Here is a 21,379-nt window from a genome sequence, read left to right on the forward strand (position 1 = left end):
ACACGCTGTGTGAACAGGGCCCTAATGAATCTCTTTCCAGACTCTGGGCATTCAAAAGGTTTCTCCCCTGTGTGGGTTATCTGATGCTTTTGAAGACTCCCCCTCTCAAATGAAACTCTTTCCACACTATGAGAATTTAAAAGTTTCCTCTCTTGTGTGGGTTCTTTGATGCTTTTGAAGACTGCCTCTCTGACTGAATCTCTTTCCGCACTCTGAACATTCAAAAGGTTTCTCCCGTGTGGGTTCTCTGATGCACTTGAAGACTGCCTCTCTGACTGAATCTCTTTTCACACTCTGAGCATTCAGAAAGTTTTCTCCCCTGTGTGGGTTCTTTGATGATACTGAAGATGGCCATTCGTACTGAATCTCTTTCCACACTCTGTGCATTCAAAAGGTTTCTCCCCTGTGTGGGTTCTTTGGTGATACTGAAGATAGCCATTCGTACTGAATCTCTTTCTACACTCTGAGCATTCAAAAGGTTTCTCCCCTGTGTGGGTTCTTTGGTGATACTGAAGACTCCCCCACTGACTGAATCTCTTTCCACACTGGAGAAAAAAAGAACTGCATGGTGCTGTTGTGTGGATGGCAGAAGACGGTTTCACCGCGGAGTAATTCGAATTGCAGTATGGCAGTCTGATCGATAATATCCAGAACAAAGATATTCGGAACAGAACCGGGTCAATTTAACACGGACTCAACACGCTGTGTGAACAGGGCCCTAATGAATCTCTTTCCAGACTCTGGGCATTCAAAAGGTTTCTCCCCTGTGTGGGTTATCTGATGCTTTTGAAGACTCCCCCTCTCAAATGAAACTCTTTCCACACTATGAGAATTTAAAAGTTTCCTCTCTTGTGTGGGTTCTTTGATGCTTTTGAAGACTGCCTCTCTGACTGAATCTCTTTCCGCACTCTGAACATTCAAAAGGTTTCTCCCGTGTGGGTTCTCTGATGCACTTGAAGACTGCCTCTCTGACTGAATCTCTTTCCACACTCTGAGCATTCAGAAAGTTTTCTCCCCTGTGTGGGTTCTTTGATGATACTGAAGATGGCCATTCGTACTGAATCTCTTTCCACACTCTGTGCATTCAAAAGGTTTCTCCCCTGTGTGGGTTCTTTGGTGATACTGAAGATAGCCATTCGTACTGAATCTCTTTCTACACTCTGAGCATTCAAAAGGTTTCTCCCCTGTGTGGGTTCTTTGGTGATACTGAAGACTCCCCCACTGACTGAATCTCTTTCCACACTCTGGGCATTCAAAAGGTTTCTCTCCTGTATGGGTTCTTTTGTGACACTGAAGATGGCCTCTGCGGCTGAATCTCTTTCCACACTCTGAGCATTCAAAAGGTTTCTCTCCTGAATGGGTTCTTTGATGCTTTTGAAGACTTCCTCTCTCACTAAATCTCCTTCCACATTCTGAGCATTCAAAAGGTTTCTCCCCGGTGTGGGTTCTTTGATGCTTTTGAAGACTCCCATTCTCACTGAATCTCTTTCCACATTCTGAGCATTCAAAAGGTTTCTCCCCTGTATGGATTCTTTGATGATAGTGAAGACAGCCATTCGTACTGAATCTCTTTCCACACTCTGAGCATTCAAAAGGTTTTTCTCCTGTGTGGGTTCTTTGATGATACTGAAGACTCCCCCTCTGACTGAATCTCTTTCCACACTGTGGGCATTCAAAAGGCTTCTCCCCTGTGTGGGTTCTTCGATGATACTGAAGATGGCCACTCTGACTGAATCTCTTTCCACATTCTGGGCATTCAAAAGGTTTCTCCCCGGTGTGGGTTCTTTGATGCTTTTGAAGACTCCCGCTCTCGCTGAATCTCTTTCCACACTCTGAGCATTCAAAAGGCTTCTCTTCTGTGTGGGTTCTTTGATGATACTGAAGATGTCCTCTCCAACTGAATCTCTTTCCACACTCTGAGCATTCAAAAGTTTTCTCACCTCTGTGTATTCTTTGGTGCACAAGGGTCTGTGATTTATTTCTGAAGTACTTTTCACACTGAATATATTTAATTGTCTTCATTATCCTGTGCTTTGGCAAATGTACATTATGCTTTATTCCCTCTCTCCTCTCAATGGTATAGCCAACTTTCCTCCCCTTCATTCTCTCTTGATTTCTTACATTTTCTTTCAGGTCTTCATTTTTAACTCTAGCTGGCGTTTCCTGATGAAGTTCTTCACCTTCCACATTCCTCTGATCAGCCTCTGCTGGAATAAATTGAGAGATCCTGTTAGCACCTGGAAGGGCTGGTAAGATACAAATGCATCTGTAAGTAGGAAAGAATTGATGTCCCTTTGGCCTCATCCAGCTTGGCTGATCTTAACTACCCCTTCACACCTATCCCCAGAATGTCTAGTATTTAAGGATACCTCACTCCCTCAAGAACCACAGCTGAGCTGTTACTGAGGCCCCCAGAAGGCCTCCCTCCCTCCTTACCCAGTAGGTTGTATGATTGTACCAAACCTAACTTTATTCTTAATGGAATAAGAAACCCCATCACTCTTCCTTGCCTGTTCCTTTGACATAACTGTGAAGGATGCTCACTCTCAGCCAGCTCATTTGAGAAGGAAATATGCTCTTGGGATCCTCTTGAAGAACTCTCCAGCCTTTCTTTGGATGCAAGGCCACTGTTTGTGTCCCCCGTAGTTTCTGTTGTACTTCTGGCTTCTTTTGCAGAGACAGAGAGAGAAAGAGTGAGTAATCATTCTGATATCAGGAAGGAAAGAAATTCAAGACTAAAAGTTCTTCTGGATGGACAGAACCATGGTCAAGATCAAGCTCACAATCCCAACCCATATAATAGAGGGAATGGATCTGTAAGGGAAAGCCCCCTAGTTCCCCCAAGGCTTAATGTAATTGTTGAGTGGCCTAGACCGACTTACAAGTGTTTGAGAATTGAAATTTCCCTGAAGCTAACATCACTATGCTTCTCAAGGCTAGGTTTCAGAATTTGGTAAATTGAAAACCTGAATCCAGTTGTGTGACTAGGAGAGGGTGATTCAGAGGGTCTAATCGCCTCATGAACATTCCATCAGGGAGGAGCCTTGATTGGGTCGATAGGACCGCTTCACCACACAGTGGAAGTCAGCCACTGGAAGATTTCTTCAGAGCTTAGTAACAGAGTGGGAGGAGCCCCTCCCAACCAAACACCAATGAGCCTTTTCCCCTTAAACAATCACATGACCTCGGGGAGGAGCTTCCCATGCAGTAACATATAAAACCTGTGCTGAAAGTGCTGAACTGGTTGCACATTGCACACCGGATTAATGTCAAGGTGCTGGTTCTCACCTTTAAACCCATATACGGCTTGGGACCTGCTTACCTTCGGGACCGCCTTTCCCTATATGTCCCCCAGAGAGTACTGAGTTCAGGGACACAAATCTCCTGTCAATCCAGAAGCCAAGAGAAGCCAGGCTGAAGACAATTAGGGCCAAGGCTTTCTCAGTGGCAGTGTCCTATTGGTGGAATGAGCTCCCGGAAGTGATCAGGGCCCTGTGGGACCTCTCTCCGCTCTGCAAGACTGAGCTGTTCCATCTTGTATTTGATTACTGAACTTGGAGCTCGAAAACAAGAACCTGCATTTAACATCGCCGAGACCACTAGAAGTAACTGTGAAAAATGAAGATGATCTTAGAACCACCAGTTATCTACTTTACCAACGACACTGCATTATTGTACGGTAGTATTGCTATATAGCAGGGGTGGCCAACAATAGCTCTCCCAATGCTTTTTTGCCTACAACTCCCATCAGCCCCAGCCAGCATGGGGCTGATGGGAGTTGTAGGCAAAAAACATCTGGAGAGCTACCGTTGGACACCCTTGCTATTTAGCACTTCCATGTTTTATCAGGTTTTATATTGCTATTGGCCCGTTAGCCATCCTGAGCGTCAATGGGGAGGGTGGGACACAAATCTAATAAATAAATAAATACACACCCTCCTGAGCTGCATGGAGAGAGCTGGTGCCTTGTATGGAACTGATAAGGACTGGGTAAGGTTTTTTATAATGTAATGTGTGTTAAACATTGTGTAATTTACATTTGCTTGTTTTTAAATATGATTGAATGTTGTATAATTTTTATTTACAGTTCCACTTAAAGCCATCAGTCTTGAGAAAGGCATCGAAACATATACTGGTTTTATGTGACTGGCTTTGTATGAATTGATTTTTCTCCTTACACATCAATGCTTTATTGGAGGACTGACTATTGAAATATTTGTTTGATGTGAAGATTCTGAAATAATTCTTTGTGGAACCTTTCAGAAATGTCTGTGTAACGAAGCATTGTAGGAGTCACTCTAAACTCCCTTGTATGTTTATCATGCCTGCAAGCACATTCTGATTTATGAGTCCTTACTGCAGATGCCTCTAAATGAACTGTTGAATTTCTAATGTATTAGACACGTTGTAACCCTTTTATAACAAATCTTTAGGTAGTTCAGTCGCACAGTCGAGTCTAACTCTTTGCGATCCCATGGACCAAGCTACGCCAGGCCCACCTGTCTTCCACCCTCCTCCTATGTCTGCTCTAATTTGTGTTAGTTACATCAGTAACGCTGTCCAGGCATCTCATCTTTTGCCATCCCCATCTTCTTTTGCATTCTGTCTTTCCCAGCATCAGGATCTTCTCCAGGGAGTGCTCTTTTCTCATTAGGTAAAGCAGTAAGCAGTATTTCCCAGCATTTTTGTTTTTTGAGTTCTACTTTAACACAAGGAATCCGCCCCGCCCCCCCGGTCCAGTGAAGTCAGTCTTGTCCACTCAGTCTAGCAGCAGCTCTCCAGTGTCTCAGACAGGGGTCTGTCCCAACACTTCCTACCTGATCCTTTTCACTGGAGATGCTGCCAGGAGTTGAACCTGGGACCTTCTGCATGCCAAAGAGATACTCTGCCAGGGAGCCACAGCTCCTCCCCAAGTATGTATCACTACTCTATATTTTGATTCATGCCTCATCCCAATTGCAACAATTCACACCTTTGGCACCCATGAAAGATCCTTACCTAGGAAGGCCGCATTCTCATAGTTCTCCAGCATGACTTCCCTGTACAGAGCTCTTTGTCCCAGATTCAGCAGGGCCCATTCTGCCTCTGTGAAATGGATGGACACCTCCTCAAAGGAAAAGGGATACTGGAAGAAAAAGCAGATTCCCTCATCAGAGATCACACCAGGCACAGATTGCACACTGGAAGGGACCCGTCTGGGAAGATACAAGTTGTATGGGTAGAGAGAACAGCATTCAGTGACTCTCTTGCCCAAACACCTTGTAGAAACTGGAGGAGCAAACGCTCCCGAGAAAGGAGGAGGGACCCAGGCTGTCCCCTGCTCATCTCTCCTACCTGGACTGGAGGTGCAGCAGCTGTTTCCACACCTCTAAAAAGATGACAGCCCAACAGCATCTCTTCACTGTCTGTTACTGAGACAAAGGAAAGGTGTTTGCTGGCTTGTTTTAAACACCTTTTTACTAAATTCCGGGAGAAGTAGAAGAGAAGCACAAGGTATCTATCAGACTCAAGAATAATACAATTATAAAATTATAATGGCTGCCAACGTATTTCAAACTTCTGTGAGATTTCTGTCTGGCCCGGGGGGAGTATGGAGGGGTGTGTGGAAGAAGATGAAGATATTGGATTTATATCCCGCCCTCCACTCCAAAGAGTCTCAGAACAGCTCACAATCTCCTTTACCTTCCTCCCCCACAACAGACACCCTGTGAGGTGGGTGGGGCTGGAGAGGGCTCTCACAGCAGCTGCCCTTCCAAGGACAACCTCTGCCAGAGCTATGGCTGACCCAAGGCCATGCTAGCAGGTGCAAGTGGAGGAGTGGGAAATCAAACCCGGATCTCCCAGATAAGAGTCCACACACTTAACCACTACACCAAACTGGCTCTCCAAACTGGAAATGACATCACCTGACCCATCTCCATCACATTCAGTTCAAAGCCCAGCTGTGACTGGAGCAGATCTGGAACCTCAAGGGTAATATCAATGAGTTTTCAGATTGTCTGTGATGCAACATCCACATGACATCAAATCTGCCCCAAGCCCCTCCCCAAAGCTCCTGGCGGTGCCAGCCCACTGCCTGCCATCTCTACTCCAGCATCCTTCCCTCCAAAGCAGCCCACCAGATGTCCCACAGAAGCCTTATTCCCCCATGATTATTGGCCCCTGGGAACTGCTTCTCAGAGCTCTACAGCCAGAAGATGCAGGCGCCCTTGATTCACCAGGTTGAATAGCTCTGCCCAGGTTTCACTACCTTTTCACTTGTGAGCCACCTTCAGTTCCTCTTAAGGAAAGAATGTGCAGTATGAATATTTATTAATCAGAAGAACTGCCTTCAATGAATGTGTGCATCCCCCTTTAAAACTGTGAGTGCCACAAATTAACCCCGTGTTGTGTGAAGAAGTATTCATTCTTTTCCTGACCTGAGCTCTCTACCCATCCAACTCACAGGGGACCCCAAACACATCCAGGCACAAAGAGACCTTACCACAGGAGAGGGCATCTTGGGCATGCTCCATGGCCTGCACACTCAGCCCTTGCTCCGAGGAAGCTGCTTCTGCCTCAGGGAACATTGCTTCTGTCTTCACAGACGGTGCCTGCCTCTGAAACAGCAGTGAAGGAGAGGTGTAAGAGATGAAATGGAGTTCTCGGTTAGAAGGAGCAGTTGCAGCTATGGAGAGAGAATCCCAAGAACCTTTTCTATCTTTATTACCCCTGAGTCATGTGTGCCATGCAGTGTTCCCTCTAAGCTGTGTTAGCGTGAGCTAGCTCACAGATTCTTAGCCTCCAGCTCACGCATTTTTGTCTTCGCTCAGGAAAAAATGGCCCCAGAGCGCAATAATTTATGCAGCAGCTCACAACTTTCATGCCAGGAGCTCACAACTTTAATGGCAGTAGCTCACAAAGTAGAATTTTTGCTCACAAGGCTCTGCAGCTTAGAGGGAACTTTGCCATGCTGCCTCACCTAAAATGCTGAAGGAGGTCATGAAATCTCCCATGTGGATGATTAACACTCAGACAGATATCTGGCAGGGAACCTTTAGGATAAGGCCAGATACCATTATGTTGTTGAAGGCTTTCATGGTCAAAGTTCATTAGTCGTTGTAGATTTTCTGGGCTGCATGGCTGCAGTCGTAGCATTGTGATTTTTGCCAGCAACTGTGACTGGCATCTTCAAAAGCATAACCCAGAGAGAACTCCAGTTTTTCTGGGTTACACCTCTGAGAATGCCAGTCACAGTTGCGGCCTCACAATGCCAAGACCATGGCCATACAGCCCAGAAAATCTGCAGTAAACAGATACCATTGCTTGAATTGGACATACCTGGAGGAAATCCCCTCACCTGTTCTGCCTGCCTCTTCTCCTCTGCCTGACTCAGAAGGAAGCCTTCAGCCAGGGCCACCGCCTGGGAACTGGTCTCCGGCCTACATCCTCTGACCCAGCAGTGCATTTCCTTAGGCAGGAGGGCCAGAAACTGCTCCAGAATCACCAGGTCCACAATCTGCTTTTTGGTGTGCCTCTCCGACTTCAGCCAGTGACTGCAAAGTCCATGGAGCTGGCTGCAAACCTCTCGGGGCCCACTAGTCTCATGGTAGCGGAACTGCCGGAAGCGTCGACAATGTACATCTGAGGTTTTTATGTCCTTAGCCAAGATCTCTGGCACATCTGATGTCATGGTGTCCTTAGCCAGGACCTCTGGCACAGCTCTTTCCTAGAAATCAACACCACTTCCAGGTTGGAGGGGACTGGGGCTTTTCCTTGCTGTCATGCCACTTCCAGGTCCTTCTGGGTCCTGCTCTTCCCCTCTTCCCCTTCTATTAAGTCACCTCTGTCTGTGAACAGATGTCTTTATTCGCTTGCCTATGAAAGAAGGCTTCTCTCTGAGGGAATGGAAAGAGAGAGACAGCAGGGTGTCAAAAGGAAAATACACCACTGAACATCACAACCCTTCAAACTGAGAATTGCCCTGGTGGATCAGAGAAGTGCTTGTAGTGTGTAGACCAGGTTTTATCTCATTTGCTTATTACAAACCAAGCTATTTCAGATGTATCTCCTAGGTTCTTTGTGAAACTTGTGTGTCTCTGCTTTGCTTTTTCAGGATGTTACAAGCTTAGCCTGTTATTACTTGGCTCAGTCGGTTCTTGGGACTAACTCTTAAGGAAAACCCTAAGAGCTCTCTTCCAGCCCCCAGCTGATGGGAAGGGGCAGGAATATGTCTGTGGGAAGAAGGACGGGAGAGAAAGGCAAACAGGCTTCAGCTGAGATTAGGCTCAAGGATATTGAGGCGCAGAAACGCTCCCTCTGGGTATCTGTGTGGGGTCGCAGACCCCCTGCTCTTGGGAGTTCCTCTGGTTTCAACCCATGCTCAGCGCTGTCAGGATATTTGTCATGAAAGCAAATAAAAACAAGACACCGGAAGGCTTCAGGGCTTTCTCCTTCCAACCCAGGCAAACAGTATCCCTTGAAGAGCCTCTTACCAATTCAAGAAGCAAGGCAGATATAACAACTCTTTCATCCAGAGAAGTATCCCACTTTTCTCCTGGCCCCATGTTCGAACTCACCCTGCCAGAAAGACCATTTTCCAGAGTCCAGCCTGTTGTAGGAACAAGTCCAAGCCCAGTTCTAGAACAGCTCTGGAGGGCTACTCGGCATCTCACTGGGGCCTTGTTGGAAAGGGCTGCTGTGGGGACACATCTGGGTCTCAGGATGGGGCTGTAGCTGATTTCATTTCGTTTCCCATTCCCCCTCCCTTCCCACACCTTCTTATACTCATCCAAACAGAAAAAGACCAGATTTATTGTTTGTTTCAAGATTTAAAAGACCAGCAATAGAACATCGTTTTTTTTTTAAATTTAACCTTTCTTGGGCTCTTTTTCTAGCAGGAGCTCCTCTGCATATTAGGCCACGCCCCCTGATGTAGCCAATCCTCTCAGAGCTTAGAGGGCTTTTAGTACAGGGTCTACTGTAAACTCCAGGAGGATTGGCTTAATCAGGGGTGTGTGGCTTAATATGCAGAGGAGCTCCTGCTAGAAAAAGAGCCCATACGGATTATCACCCCCCCTCCCCCGTATAAGAAACTAAACTGCACCTAACAGGGTTGCCAACCACCAAGTGGGGCCTAAAGTTCTCCCAGAATTACAACCGATCTCTAGCAGAGAGAAATCAGTTCCCCCTCTTGGAGAAAACGGCTGTCCGGGGTAGGGTGTTGGGACTCTGTTGTCTTGTTTCCCACTTGGGCCTTTTCCAGACTCCACCACCCCCAAAATGTGCAGGGATTTTTCACCGGGGAGTTGCCAGACCTGTGCAAACCCTGGCTGAGAATGACGACCCCAGCCTCCCCCAAGAACGACCCAAAGCTGATCCCCCTACCCTGCCTTACTTCTAGGGAGACCCTCCCAGGATCCGGCTGCTGCGCGGCTTTTCCCTGCTGTTTCTTCTCTGCAACCCTCTCTGTTCCCTTTCCCCTTTCAGACGCAAACCCGCCTCCCCAGCCTCTCCTCGCCCGCCCTCGCTTGGCTGCTCTAGCAAACGGCTCTGTGGCTTTAACCCTTTCAGTGCTGCTTTTGTTTTTCAGTCGCATAGTAGAATCCGACTCTTTGCGACCCCATGGACCAAGTCACGTCAGGCCCTTCTGTCTTCCACCATCTTCGGAAGTCTGCTCAAATTCGTGTTGGTTACATCGGTAACGCTGTCCAGCCATCTCATCTTTTGCCATCCCCTTCTTCTTTTGCTTTCTGTCTTTCCCATATGAACATATGAAGCTGCCTTCTACTGAATCAGACCCATCAAAGTCAGTATTGTCTTCTCAGACTGGCAGCGGTTCTCCAGGGTCTCAAGCTGAGGTTTTTCACACCTATTTGCCTGGACCCTTTTTTGGAGTTGCCAGGGATTGAACCTGGGACCTTCTGCTTACCAAGCAGATGCTCTACCACTGAGCCACCGTCCCTCCCCTGTTTTTAACTCTTGGTTTGATAATGAATGTAGTGAATTAAAGGCACATCCATCTATTGCAAATTTTGCAATGCTACCTCCCCTCATATCCCAGAAGGACAGCAAATATGCAAAAAATTACTTAAATACCCTTGTGATGGAACCGGCCCGGTTCTGCCTTCAGACCTGGTCCCGTCAACTCCCTATTGAGTCGCCAACTCCTGGAGGGAGCTATTTCTCCTCCGGCCACTTGGGCTCGCTGCCACCACCTGCTCAGTCTAGGGGTTCAGATTGAGAGGAACAGGACTCCCAATCCCCCTCTCCAGCTATGAAGCCAGGCCTCAAGGCCCTCTGCCACCCTGTACTTGGGTATCACAGAGACCACAGCCCTTCTTCGGGGAACCCCTGGAGGATTGGCACCTTATCCAACTGCATGCCTTCCCCCTTCCCCAGGGCCCCCTTCATGAAGCAGCGTGGTCTAAGCGGTTGGGGATCTATGTGGTACAGAGTTTGACTGCCAGCATTCAAAACAGTAAAAATGTTTAATAAGAAGAGAAAGGAAAAAATAAAAACAAAAACAGTTACATGTGAAAGTTTAGCACAGCACCTGAACAGCAACAAGGACAAATAAAAAGTGGATTTAAACGCATCCTCTCGTCCCTGGTGTAAACTTGCCCTACCTTGTGAATTACTGCCTGGGGGCCACTCCGCCTATCCCACAGGCAGGAGCCCACAGACTGGCAACCTCTCTCCTTGAGCGCCAGCCGAGAACTGCCCTTTTCCCGCCTAACTAAAATAAAAAGAACAAAAGAACTTCCTGCCCCTCTAGGAGGCTTTCCCCCTAGAGTTGTTGGTTTAACTCCAGAAGGGAGGAGGGAATGAGGGGAAGGCTAAAGAACTTCCTGCCCCTCTAGGAGGCTTTCCCCCTAGAGGTGCTGGTTTAACTCTGGAAAGGAGGGAGGGGATGAAGGGAAGGCTAGGCCCCAAAGCCTGCTTTAGTAGTTTCATGTTCCTTCCCAACTAAGATGGCATTTCTCCACAACCCTTATTAAGATAAAGGGGAATGCCTTTGTCCAAAAACAACTGGAATGACTATTAACTGCTATATCCTGCAATGACTCAAAACCATTTTGGACACTATTTAACAGAGCACTTAGACCAGGAATTTCCAGCCCTTCTGTTATTGTTCCCTCTACATAGTATCAGTATTTTCTTGATCTAGTCCAAGAGGAGGCTCCAGGTGCTCTCCATGTGACCAACCTTGTTCCTGACAATATGCCTGAATGGCCTCCTGTGACTCCAGAAGAAGTTGTTGTGGCAGGATTTCTTTTGGGTTGGCTTGGGTCTCTTCTGAAATTGGCAACAAGAGTTCTAAGCTCTTCATTCATATTGCTCTCAGTCAAAAGCATAAGTTGAAAATGTAGGTCAGGAGAGTAGACAGAAGCTAGGGTAAAGTTGAGAGTCTTTGGAAGACAGGAATTCCCTTATATGGTATTGTGAGGAATTGATAACTTGCCATCTGGAGCTACTATCTGCAGTATTGGAATTCATAACATTAGGTGAAATAGAGATAAGTGATACAATTTTCCAGGGAAAGTCTTTAAAAGCCCTGGAGCCACAGTACAGTTAAAACAGCACTGAGAGAAGACTGACTAGGCTTCCCAACCCCCTCGAAATTGCATCCTCCTCCCCCGCTCTCAAAAAATCTGGGGGCGGGGGGGGAGAGAACATATCTTTAGGCATCATGTTGTAGAGCTTCTGATCCGTTTTAAAATGTGTCCCTTTAAGGCTGCACAGGAAACAGGAAACAGGAAGGGCTTCATGGGAAAGTAACAGTTTCCATGGAGAACGGCCCCTCCCTTTCTTTTCCTGTGGAGCCTTGCTTTCCTTTTTCCAGCAAGCACATTCTGCTGGAAGAAGACCAAGTAAGGTAAGTGTGTGTGTGAGAGAGAGAGAGAGAGGGAGGGGGCATGGAGGGGGGATTCCCTGGTATGAAGGCCCTCCCCCCCTTTAGAAAGCGTGGGGGGAGGGAGGGAAATGTCTGCTAGTCACTCTATTATTCCCTATGGAGAACGATTCCTATAGGGAATAATAGGGAATTTATCCGTGGGTATTGGGGGCTCTGGGGGGGCTATTTTTTGAGGTAGAGGCACCAGATTTTTAGTATAGCATCTAGTGCCTCTCCCCAAAATACCCCCCAAGTTTCAAAACGATTGGACCAGAGGGTCCAATTCTATGAGCCCCAAAAGATGGTGCCCCTATCCTTAATTATTTCCTATGGAAGAAAGGCATTTAAAAAGGCGTGCTGTCCCTTTATATGTGATGGCCAGAACTCCCTTGGAGTTCAATTATGCTTGTCACATCCTTGTTCCTGGCTCCACCCCCAATGTCTCCTGGCTCCACCCCCAAAGTCCCCAGATTTTTCTTTAATTGGACTTGGCAACCCTAGAGCTACTATCTGCAGTACTGGAATTCATAAAATTAGATGAAATAGAGATAAGTGATACAATTTTCCGGGGAAAGTCTTTAAAAGCCCTGGAGCCACAGTACAGTTAAAACAGCACTGAGAGAAGACTGACAATGGGTTAAACGAATGAAAACGTAGGAAATATGGTCTTTTGATCTCTTTGTTGTGCAGGACTTTGAAGCCCCAGTCTTTTCCTTCTGTTGGCTGTAGTTCCTCCCCCTCCCAGTCCTGGGGAAGGAAGGAAAGAGTCTGAACTTCTTTTGCTCAGTTCCCCGGATCCCATGGGAGAAATATAAAGAAAGCATCTTTAAGTCCAATGAGTGCTAATGTTTTTAAGCATGTTTTAAGTTTTTAAAAATACATATTTATGTCAGTGTTCCCTGCATCTTCTCCTAGGCAGGCTTCTCCGTCTCCTCTAGGCCGCAAATCAAGACACAAATGACCACTCTGGGACTAATGAACTCTTGTTCTTCATCATTCATTGCAGAGCGGAAGAAACGGCCAAGAAGATCTGGGAAACTGAAATGGCATAAATCCAGAAATGGCACTATGAGTGTGTGGACCTGCTAAGGTGAGGGATGTGTTGGGCAGCAATATCTCTTCTATTTGATACTAATTTATATGTGGCTTCATCTTGGAGAGACGCATTGGAAAACAGTTCCTGTTTTCCAGTGACAGATGGAATGTTAACTTCCTCAGGAATACTAAGAGCAGTGTTCCCTCTAAGCTGAGTTAGTGTGAGATAGCTCACCGTTTTTTAGCCTCCAGCTCACACATTTCTTGTCTTAGCTCAGGGGGGAAAGGCTCAGAGCAAACTAATTTTACACAGCAGCTTGCAACTTTAATGCCAGTATCTCATGAAGTAGAAGTTTTGCTCAAAAGACTCCACAGCCGAGAGAGAGCATTGGCTGTGACCACTTGGGCTCTCTCTCTCGCGAGAATTCTCTCTTGTGTGAAGAGTCTCTTGGCTGAGAGGCTGTTGCTCTCTGACCCTGCATCATGTCGGAGACATCTCAAGTCTTCACTCCATGAGCCGATGGCCAGAGCCTCTGACTCTTCCTCATGCCAGTGGTAGCTAGCCATCAAGACCTGGCAGCTGGCTGAATGCTGTGGATGCCCTTGGGAATCGTCCTTAGGCCTCAGATGCAGCAGGAGCTCACAGGAGCGCAGCTCCTGAACCTTCCTGAGGGTTCCCCCTCCTCCTCCTCCCCACCTACCTTGTCCATTGAGTAGTAGGTGCAGCTCCATCACAGTCCCTGGATTAGGAGAGCGGGCAGCCAGGCAGCCACCAGGGGCTTTGCCACACCCCAGCAGCCCTCATTAACCCCTGGAGAAGCCCACGCCACCCTTTCTCCACTTCTTATGTGATTTTGGACAGCGGATGGCTTGCTGGCCTTTTGGCTGGGGCTCTCCTTTCTTGCATCGGGTTGCTTTTGGCTTATGCTAATGAGTGATGCTAATGAGCTCCACCACCTTTTTTCTACAAAACAAGCTCTGATCGTCCTCCTGCCTGCCTGCTTGAACTTTTCGTAACTATGGTGTGATTTAGTCTGGTGAAGAATAGCCTTTTTCTTTTCTGTCTCCCCCACAAGCCTTGTCTTTTAAATATATTGCACACAAATCTTTATTACGTAATTTCTGTTGTGACATCTTTGCTCTTGTAAGTCTCAAAGCTAAGTCCAGAGACTTTACTGCTCGACTGCATGCCAGATTGTTACTCTGAAGTTCAGTGGGGCAAGCCTACCTTGCAGGGATGGTTTCACTGTTAATCTCCCGGAAAGGCTTGAAGGTTGACTCTGCCTTCATTGCTGTTGGGATGTAGACTCAGAGTCTGGTGGCAGTGTGCCTTTTGACCTACGGGGAGGGCATAGCTTCCCTCCAGGACTTTGATAGCTTTTGTTTAACCCCCTAAACTGGAACCGGCGGTTTGAAGGGGAGTTTGGACCAGTGTTCCCTCTAAGCTGATTTAGCATGAGCTAGCTCACAGATTTTTAGCTTCACACATTTTTGTCTTAACTCAGGAAGGATGACCCCAGAGCAAACTAATTTATGCAGTAGCTCACCACTTCAATGCCAGTCACTCACAAAGTAGAATTTTTGCTCACAAGACTCTGCAGCTTAGAGGGAATATGGGTTTGGACCATGCGGGTTCCAGGACAGGATGTAGTGGCCAGCAATTTTCTCTGTGTTATTTGTGATTAATTTACACGCGGCTTCTGTTTCTAAGTCCATCACTTTAGAAGGGTGATATCATTCCCTCAAATCCCTGCTATAATCCCTCTCACCCCTGTAAAGCAAAGCAACCTGCCGAACAGTCGGCTCCCAGCGTGTGAGCAGTGGGTTGGCCGGGTGTGAGCTAAACCAATGTGTGTTGGATTGTTTCTGTGTTTAATTTAGTAACACTTAGTGGGAAATGGTGAGAGAAGACACTGTAAGTTATTCTTATGCAGCTGAAGCACTGCATACCAAGGAGGGCAAGGGAGATGGTGAGGGGTCAGGAGATCAAGTCCTACGAAGAAAGGTTGAAGGAGCTGGGCCTGCTTAGCCTGGAGAGGAGGCGGCCGAGAGGTGATAGGATCACCATCTTCACTTGAAGGGCTGTCATCTAGGTGCAGAATTGTTTTCTGTGGCCTCAGAAGGTAGGACCAGAACCAACGGGTTGAAATTAAACCAAAAGAGTTTCCGGCTCAACATTAGGAAGAACTTCCTGACTGTTAGAATTCTGTTGATTCTGTATAAAAGTGATTCTGTATCTAAGCTGCTCCAGCATAGATACTGTCACACAGCAGGGGGCCAGGTATGGCCTTCTGCTGGCTGCCACCACTCTGGTGAGGGTCAGTATGGGAAGGCCTAGAGCACCCTACCGCCCTTGTATCTCCCTTTTTAGCAAAACCTTTTACCCATGACCAAGGAGATGCGAGGGCCTAGGCAGTTAAACAGGAACAGTTTATTTACAGCGCTCAAGCAATAGACGGGTAATAGAAACTTTTAGTGCAACCATGAGCTCTAATGCAGTTGAAGGGTTGCATAAATGTTGCTTAGAAATGACCACTCAGTGGGGCTAATTCAGTTTTCTTCCTCAGATGTCGTCCATGCTGCGGCATATTGCCTGATTTCAGCGAGGAAGATCTAAGTCCTAGTCCCAGGTGAGGATGTGTAGTGGATTTTTGGGTTCAAACAAACTTTGGTTCTGAAGTCTGACTGTAACTGACTTTTCCCCTTTAAGATTTCAGGTAGGCCTCTTGATTATAAAAACAACTGTCTGTGTTCACAAGGCAAACTGAGATGGAATGTGGCCTTCTAACGGTGGATGCACCTGTGGGAGATGGTACCAGCCAGTTCTCCCAATTAAGAGATTCCTTCAGCTGAACCCAGTTCTCTGAAGTTGTGGGATTCAAGGCCATTAGATGTCGCATGACTCTTGCGGCTCTAGTTTGGCGTGTTGGTTAAGTGCATGGACTCTTATTTGGGATAACCGGATTTGATCCCGCACTCCTCCACCTGCAGCTGCTGGAAAGGCCTTGGTTTAGCCATAGCTCTCGCAGAGCTTTCCTTGAAAGGACAGCTTCTGGGAGAGCTCTCTCAGCCTCACCTACTTTTCAGGGTGTTTGTTGCGTGAGGGGGGGAGGGAGAGGTAAAGGAGATTGTGAGCCGCTCTCTTTCAGATTGAAGGGTGGGGTATAAATCCAATATCATCATCTTCTCCATAACAACTGAGGAGAAGACTCCATTGCTTGCTTGTCTCTGATTGGTTCCCAGGGCCTGGGAACTGAATCCTCTGAGCACCCAAAGAGATTCCCCCCAGCCCTATCCTCCATTGAAATCAATGGGTGGGGAAACACCATTAATTTCAACGATGGGAAGAATGTGTCAAATCAGAGAATCTGACTCTCACTTTAAAAATTGCCTTTGTAAAAAAGGCAAAACCATACAGAGAACAACCCAGGGGCTGGGGGGAAGAGGGTTTGAGGGAGAGGCACCAAATTTGCAGTGTATCTTCTGGAGGCTCTTCCCAAAAGAACTCCCACGTTCCAAAGAAGATTGGTGTGGACTTGGACCCCATTCCCCCATTGAAACCAATGGCTGGGAAAACTCCACTGGTTTCAACTGCGGGGGGGGGGGAAAGGAGTTAAGATCAAGGAAGAGAATACCTTACTTACAAAATACAGAAGGTATTGAACGTCAACTTCCTGAAGAATCCAAAGAATATGTTATTAAACATAGTAGATATGTTTTATTGTATGTGGTCATTGGCCATTACAATATAATATTACAGTATAAAAATTTACATTAAAAATCATACTTGAAAAGCACTTCTAAAATTTCATAAATACATCATTGGTATATTTAAAATCATAATAGCTGTGCTGGACTATAGAACTCAATTTGGTGCATTAGTAGGAGCCACTTTGAATCTAACTTTTCTAGCTGCAAATGCAAAAAGTGCTACCTTGCATGAAACCGAGGGGTTCATATCCGATAAAATCAATCAATCAACTTTTCACTGTCAGGTAAATTGTGTACTTGGCTTAAAATTCCCGAAAGGAATTTGCTTCTTAGGTCTGAATAGAAAGGGCACACCATTATATAGTGAAAGAGATCTTCCACAGCAGTTCTGCATACGCATACACATTGTTCCTGTGGTTTATTGGTAAACCTTCCAGACAGCACTTCAGTGGGCATAGTCTGAAAATGGAATACATAATACCATCTAATGTACCAAAATTTCATCAAGGACTATTTAAATACATGGTGACTACCGCAAGAGTAATATTTGCATCAAAATGGAAAGCTGAAACATGCCCAGAATTGAGTGACTGGAAAAATAAACTGACTGGTTATATAACTATGGCAAAGCTAACATCTTACTTGCATAATAGACCAGAATCTGAATTCCAAGAGAAATGGAATGTATTTTTTGCCTATATCCATCAAAATTAGGCTGTAAAGCTTTAAAGACTTTAAAAAAAGAATAAAATGTTAAAGTCCAAAAAGAGACAGAATTGAGTATGGTATGTTCAAAATCTTTATGCTTACAATGACCTAACATTAGAAACATCAGGAATATCAAAAATGTTAAGAACGTAAATATATTTGTATGTAGACCAGACCAAAATCAAAAGTATATAAGTAATTTGCTCTTAACAATATAAGATCTGTTTAGAAATTTTATAGATAGAAAAATGTTACTAGTTACCATTTATTAGATAATACCGATGGCTTCTTCCATTTATTTTTATGCTCTCACTGGCCAAAATATGATTCTTTCTGTATACATGAACCACTGTGGAATATCTATCCTATCATATACCTTTTGTGTGTGTGTGTGTGTGTGTGTGAGAGAGAGAGAGAGAGAGACAGAGAGATACTATAACATTGGAAAAATGCATAAAAAGGACAACTGGAATGATTAAAGCATTGGAGCACTTTCCCTATGAAGAAAGGTTAAAGGGCTTGGGTCTCTTTAGCTTGGAGAAATGTCAACTGAGGGGTGACACGATAGAGGTTTACAAGATTATGCATGGGATAGAGAAGGTAGAGAAAGAAGTACTTTTCTCCCTTTCTCACAATACGAGAACTTGTGGACATTCAATGAAATTGTGGAGGAGTCAATTTAGAACTGATAAAAGGAAGTACTTCTTCACCCAAAGGGTGTCTGTCTGGGGCAAATGATGCTCTGTATTCTTGTTGCTTGAAGGGGGCACAGTGGGAGGGCTTCTAGTGTCCTGCCTCCACTGATGGACTACCTGATGGCACCTGTTTTTTTGACCACAGAGTGTTGGACTGGATGAGCCTTTGGCCTGATCCAACATGACTTCTCTTACGTTCATTTGTTCTTACAGCATGGAAAACCAATGTGGCGGAGAGCAAGATGTGACCGAGATCAAGGAGGAAGAGAAGGTGAAAGAGAAAGTTCATTTTTAGGACTTAGCAGTCCTGGGAGCAAGCATGGTACAGTGCTTAATAGTAGTGGACTCTAATCCACTTCTCCTGCTGCCAAGTGAGCTTGGACCAGTTCTTGTTCTCTCAGAGCTCCCTCAGCCCCATCTATCTCACAAGGTGCCTGATGTGAGGAAGAAAAGGGAGGTGATCGTAAGCTACTTTGAAGCTTTTTAAGGGAGAGAAAAGCAGGGTATAAAAACCAACTCTTCTTCTTCTGTACCTGTAAAAAAGAACAAGAGTAATAGCACCATAAAGACTAACAGAAATTGTGGTAGGGTAGGAACTTTTGGGACATTGACTGTGTGGGCCTGGCATGGGATGCAAAGGAGAACATGGCTATTTGGCTGCTGTACTGACCAGCTAACACACCAGCAGATACCCTTTCGGGCCCATTGGAGGTTGCCACAGCTGGCCACTGGAATACTGTAAATTGCTAATCTTGGGGGGCTTTGATATCCAGGCTGATGAGACTACCTTTTCTCAGGTGGGAGACTGGCATAGCCAACTTTCCAAAGCCATTGACAAAATCTGCCCCCCCCCCCCCGCAGCACCCTCTCTGCCCCCACGTCAAACTGGCTCCATGGTACACCCCGGAACTACAGTGGATGAAACTGGAGCTGAGATTGCTTGAGCAAGAGCGGCAGTATCCTCTCGACAAAACTGCAAGTGCATCTTATAGAGACTTTGTGGAAATTTATAAGTGAAAGCCACTAAGGGATTCTATGAGATCCTACAGCAAAGCTTTGGGCCATGGGCTGGGGGGGGGGGGGAAGTATCACCTACTATATGATATTTATACTACACCACACATTTCCCACACACCCTTGTAAGCATTATCTGTCTTAAAATATAGCTCAGGAAATTGGCATAGTTAAAGCTGCTGGAAATATAAAATAACTTAGAGCAGTTACGGTTAGCTGTTTTCTGGCTCCTACAAACATACAAGCATTTAATAATACATCTCACAATACAGAATCTATTAAGTTTAAGATTATTAAATTTATACCCCGCCCTCCCCACCGAGGCAGGCTCATGGCGGCTTACAACATTATTCATAATAGCAATAAAAGACTAACGCATTGGTGCCTAAAACCAAGTAATTAATAAAATGATTTAAAACCGTTGGTGCTAATAACATTTTGGTGTTATTCCGTTACGGTGACGTCAGTATTTCCTGGATTCCTCCTGCTGTTAGAGGTCTCAGAGGTCAGCTGAAAGCAAGCCAAGAGAATGGTCTGACAGGCCTTGCGGAAGTGGGCGAGGTCCAGCCACCAGTGTTCAATAAGAGATCTATATTCCATATCTGACTGGAGTATAATTGCTGTTGAAGACTGGGGACTTCTCACATACCTTCCCACCAGCACCCCTAGGGCATTTTGTACCCCTGCGCTCTTGAAAGCTAAGGGAGAAAGAGAAGCAGAGTTAATTATGTAGGGAAATAGGTGCTGGAGCTCATTAGGATAACTCGTTTGCATATGGCATACACCCCCTGATATCACCAGAAGTGCATCAGAAGGCAATCTCCACCCCCAAAATCTCCAGGCATTCCCCAGCTTGCTACTGCTTGCCTCTGCCGAGCAACCATATCCTTCTTTTCATTTATTTATACACACACACATAATGAGTGGTGGTGGTGGAAACTGCTGCCATGAAACCTGGTTGGTTACCTGTGGCCAGTCTTACAACTCACCTGCCTCACAGGGTTTGTGGGAGGATAAAATGGAGGCGATAAGGTTGTGAGCCACTTGGGATCCCCACTGGGGAGAAAAGTGGGACATACATGAAGTGAATAAATGATACAGAACGCAAAGCTCCAAGTGCCCTGGCCTGCATAGTCCAGGCTAGCCTGATCTTTAGATCTTGGAAACTGAACAAAGTCAGCAGGAGCTCACAGGAGAGCAGCTCCTGAACCTTTCTGAGGGTTCCCCCTCTTCCTCCCCACCTCCCTTTGTGAGTTTCCTGCATTGTGCAGGGGGTTGGACTAGATGACCCTGGAGGTCCCTTCCAACTCTATGAGGTATTTGTGAGTTTCCTGCACTGTGCAGGAAGTTGGACTAGATGGCCTTGGAGGTCCCTTCCAACTCTATGATTCTACCTTGCCAATTGAATAGTAGTAGGTGCAGCTGCACAACAATCCCTGGATTAGGAGAGCAGGCAGCCTGTCAGTCACAGTGGCTTTGCCACACCCCCAGCAGCCCTCATTAATCCCGCAGAAGCCCAGGCCACCCTTTCTCCACTTATGTGATTTTGGGCAGTGGGTGACTTGCTGACCTTTTGACTATGGGGAGGGGGAGGCCAAGGAGAGCCCCAGGTGAGTGAGGCCTGCTTGGGCTGGCTGGATCTCTAGCCAGCCCAAGCAGGCCTCGTCTGCCCAGGGGCTCTCCTTTCTTGCATCAGGTTGCTTTTGGCTGGAGGGAGGGCGGCATATGCTAATGAGTTAAGCTAATGAGCTCCGCCATCTATATCTCTACAAAACCACCCCTGCTGGTCAGTCTTGGGATGGGAGAACACGAAGCCCAGCTGCTACAGGAGTGCAAGAGGAAGAGTCCAGTAGCACATTAAAACCTGGCCAGCTACAACTTTTTCTCTCAGTTTGCTTCTGAGGCAGAAACAACAAAAACCTTGACTGACATTTTTTAAAAAAAGACTTAACAAAGGCACAGACAAAATAAAATGCTCTTGGGGGGGGGGTCGAGGGGGAGAGATGTCCATGGACGCACACACATCTACAAGCCCCCGGGTTGTTCTCCCTGTTAGGCAGCCCTAGTGCTCTAGGGGCAAACTTTTTACAAAAAGAAGGAAAAAACCCCAGCCCAACCCCTTGCAAGCTTCCCGTTTGGAGTGAGGCGGAGAGAAGCGGCAGCTGAAGCTGGTCAATAAGGGGCCACAGCAGCTGCTTCAGAGCCCAGTTTGCAGGGCGAGGAAGCAAGAGGCACAGCCAGCCCTCTTGTTTAGCCTGGCAGAGGGAAACTTCCCTTGGTCAGGCTGACTGAGCGAGGCACGGCTTGGCTCCCTGACTCCCTCCCTCCCACCCACCCCAAA

At 46.4% G+C, this 21,379-nt stretch overlaps 1 protein-coding gene across 1 annotated transcript in view; it reads right to left on the reverse strand.

Moving 5' to 3' along the window:
- The window catches only part of LOC132571892 (uncharacterized), an 851,656-nt gene that overhangs the window by 433,598 nt on the left and 396,679 nt on the right, over window positions 1-21,379 (reverse strand). The window contains exon 6 of the mRNA XM_060238684.1: window positions 2,545-2,667. Coding sequence (XP_060094667.1) covers window positions 2,545-2,667 — 123 coding nt within the window. The remainder of the gene's footprint in view (window positions 1-2,544; window positions 2,668-21,379) is intronic.

Source organism: Heteronotia binoei, chromosome 5 (assembly GCF_032191835.1).
Source record: "Heteronotia binoei isolate CCM8104 ecotype False Entrance Well chromosome 5, APGP_CSIRO_Hbin_v1, whole genome shotgun sequence".
NCBI lineage: Eukaryota > Metazoa > Chordata > Lepidosauria > Squamata > Gekkonidae > Heteronotia > Heteronotia binoei.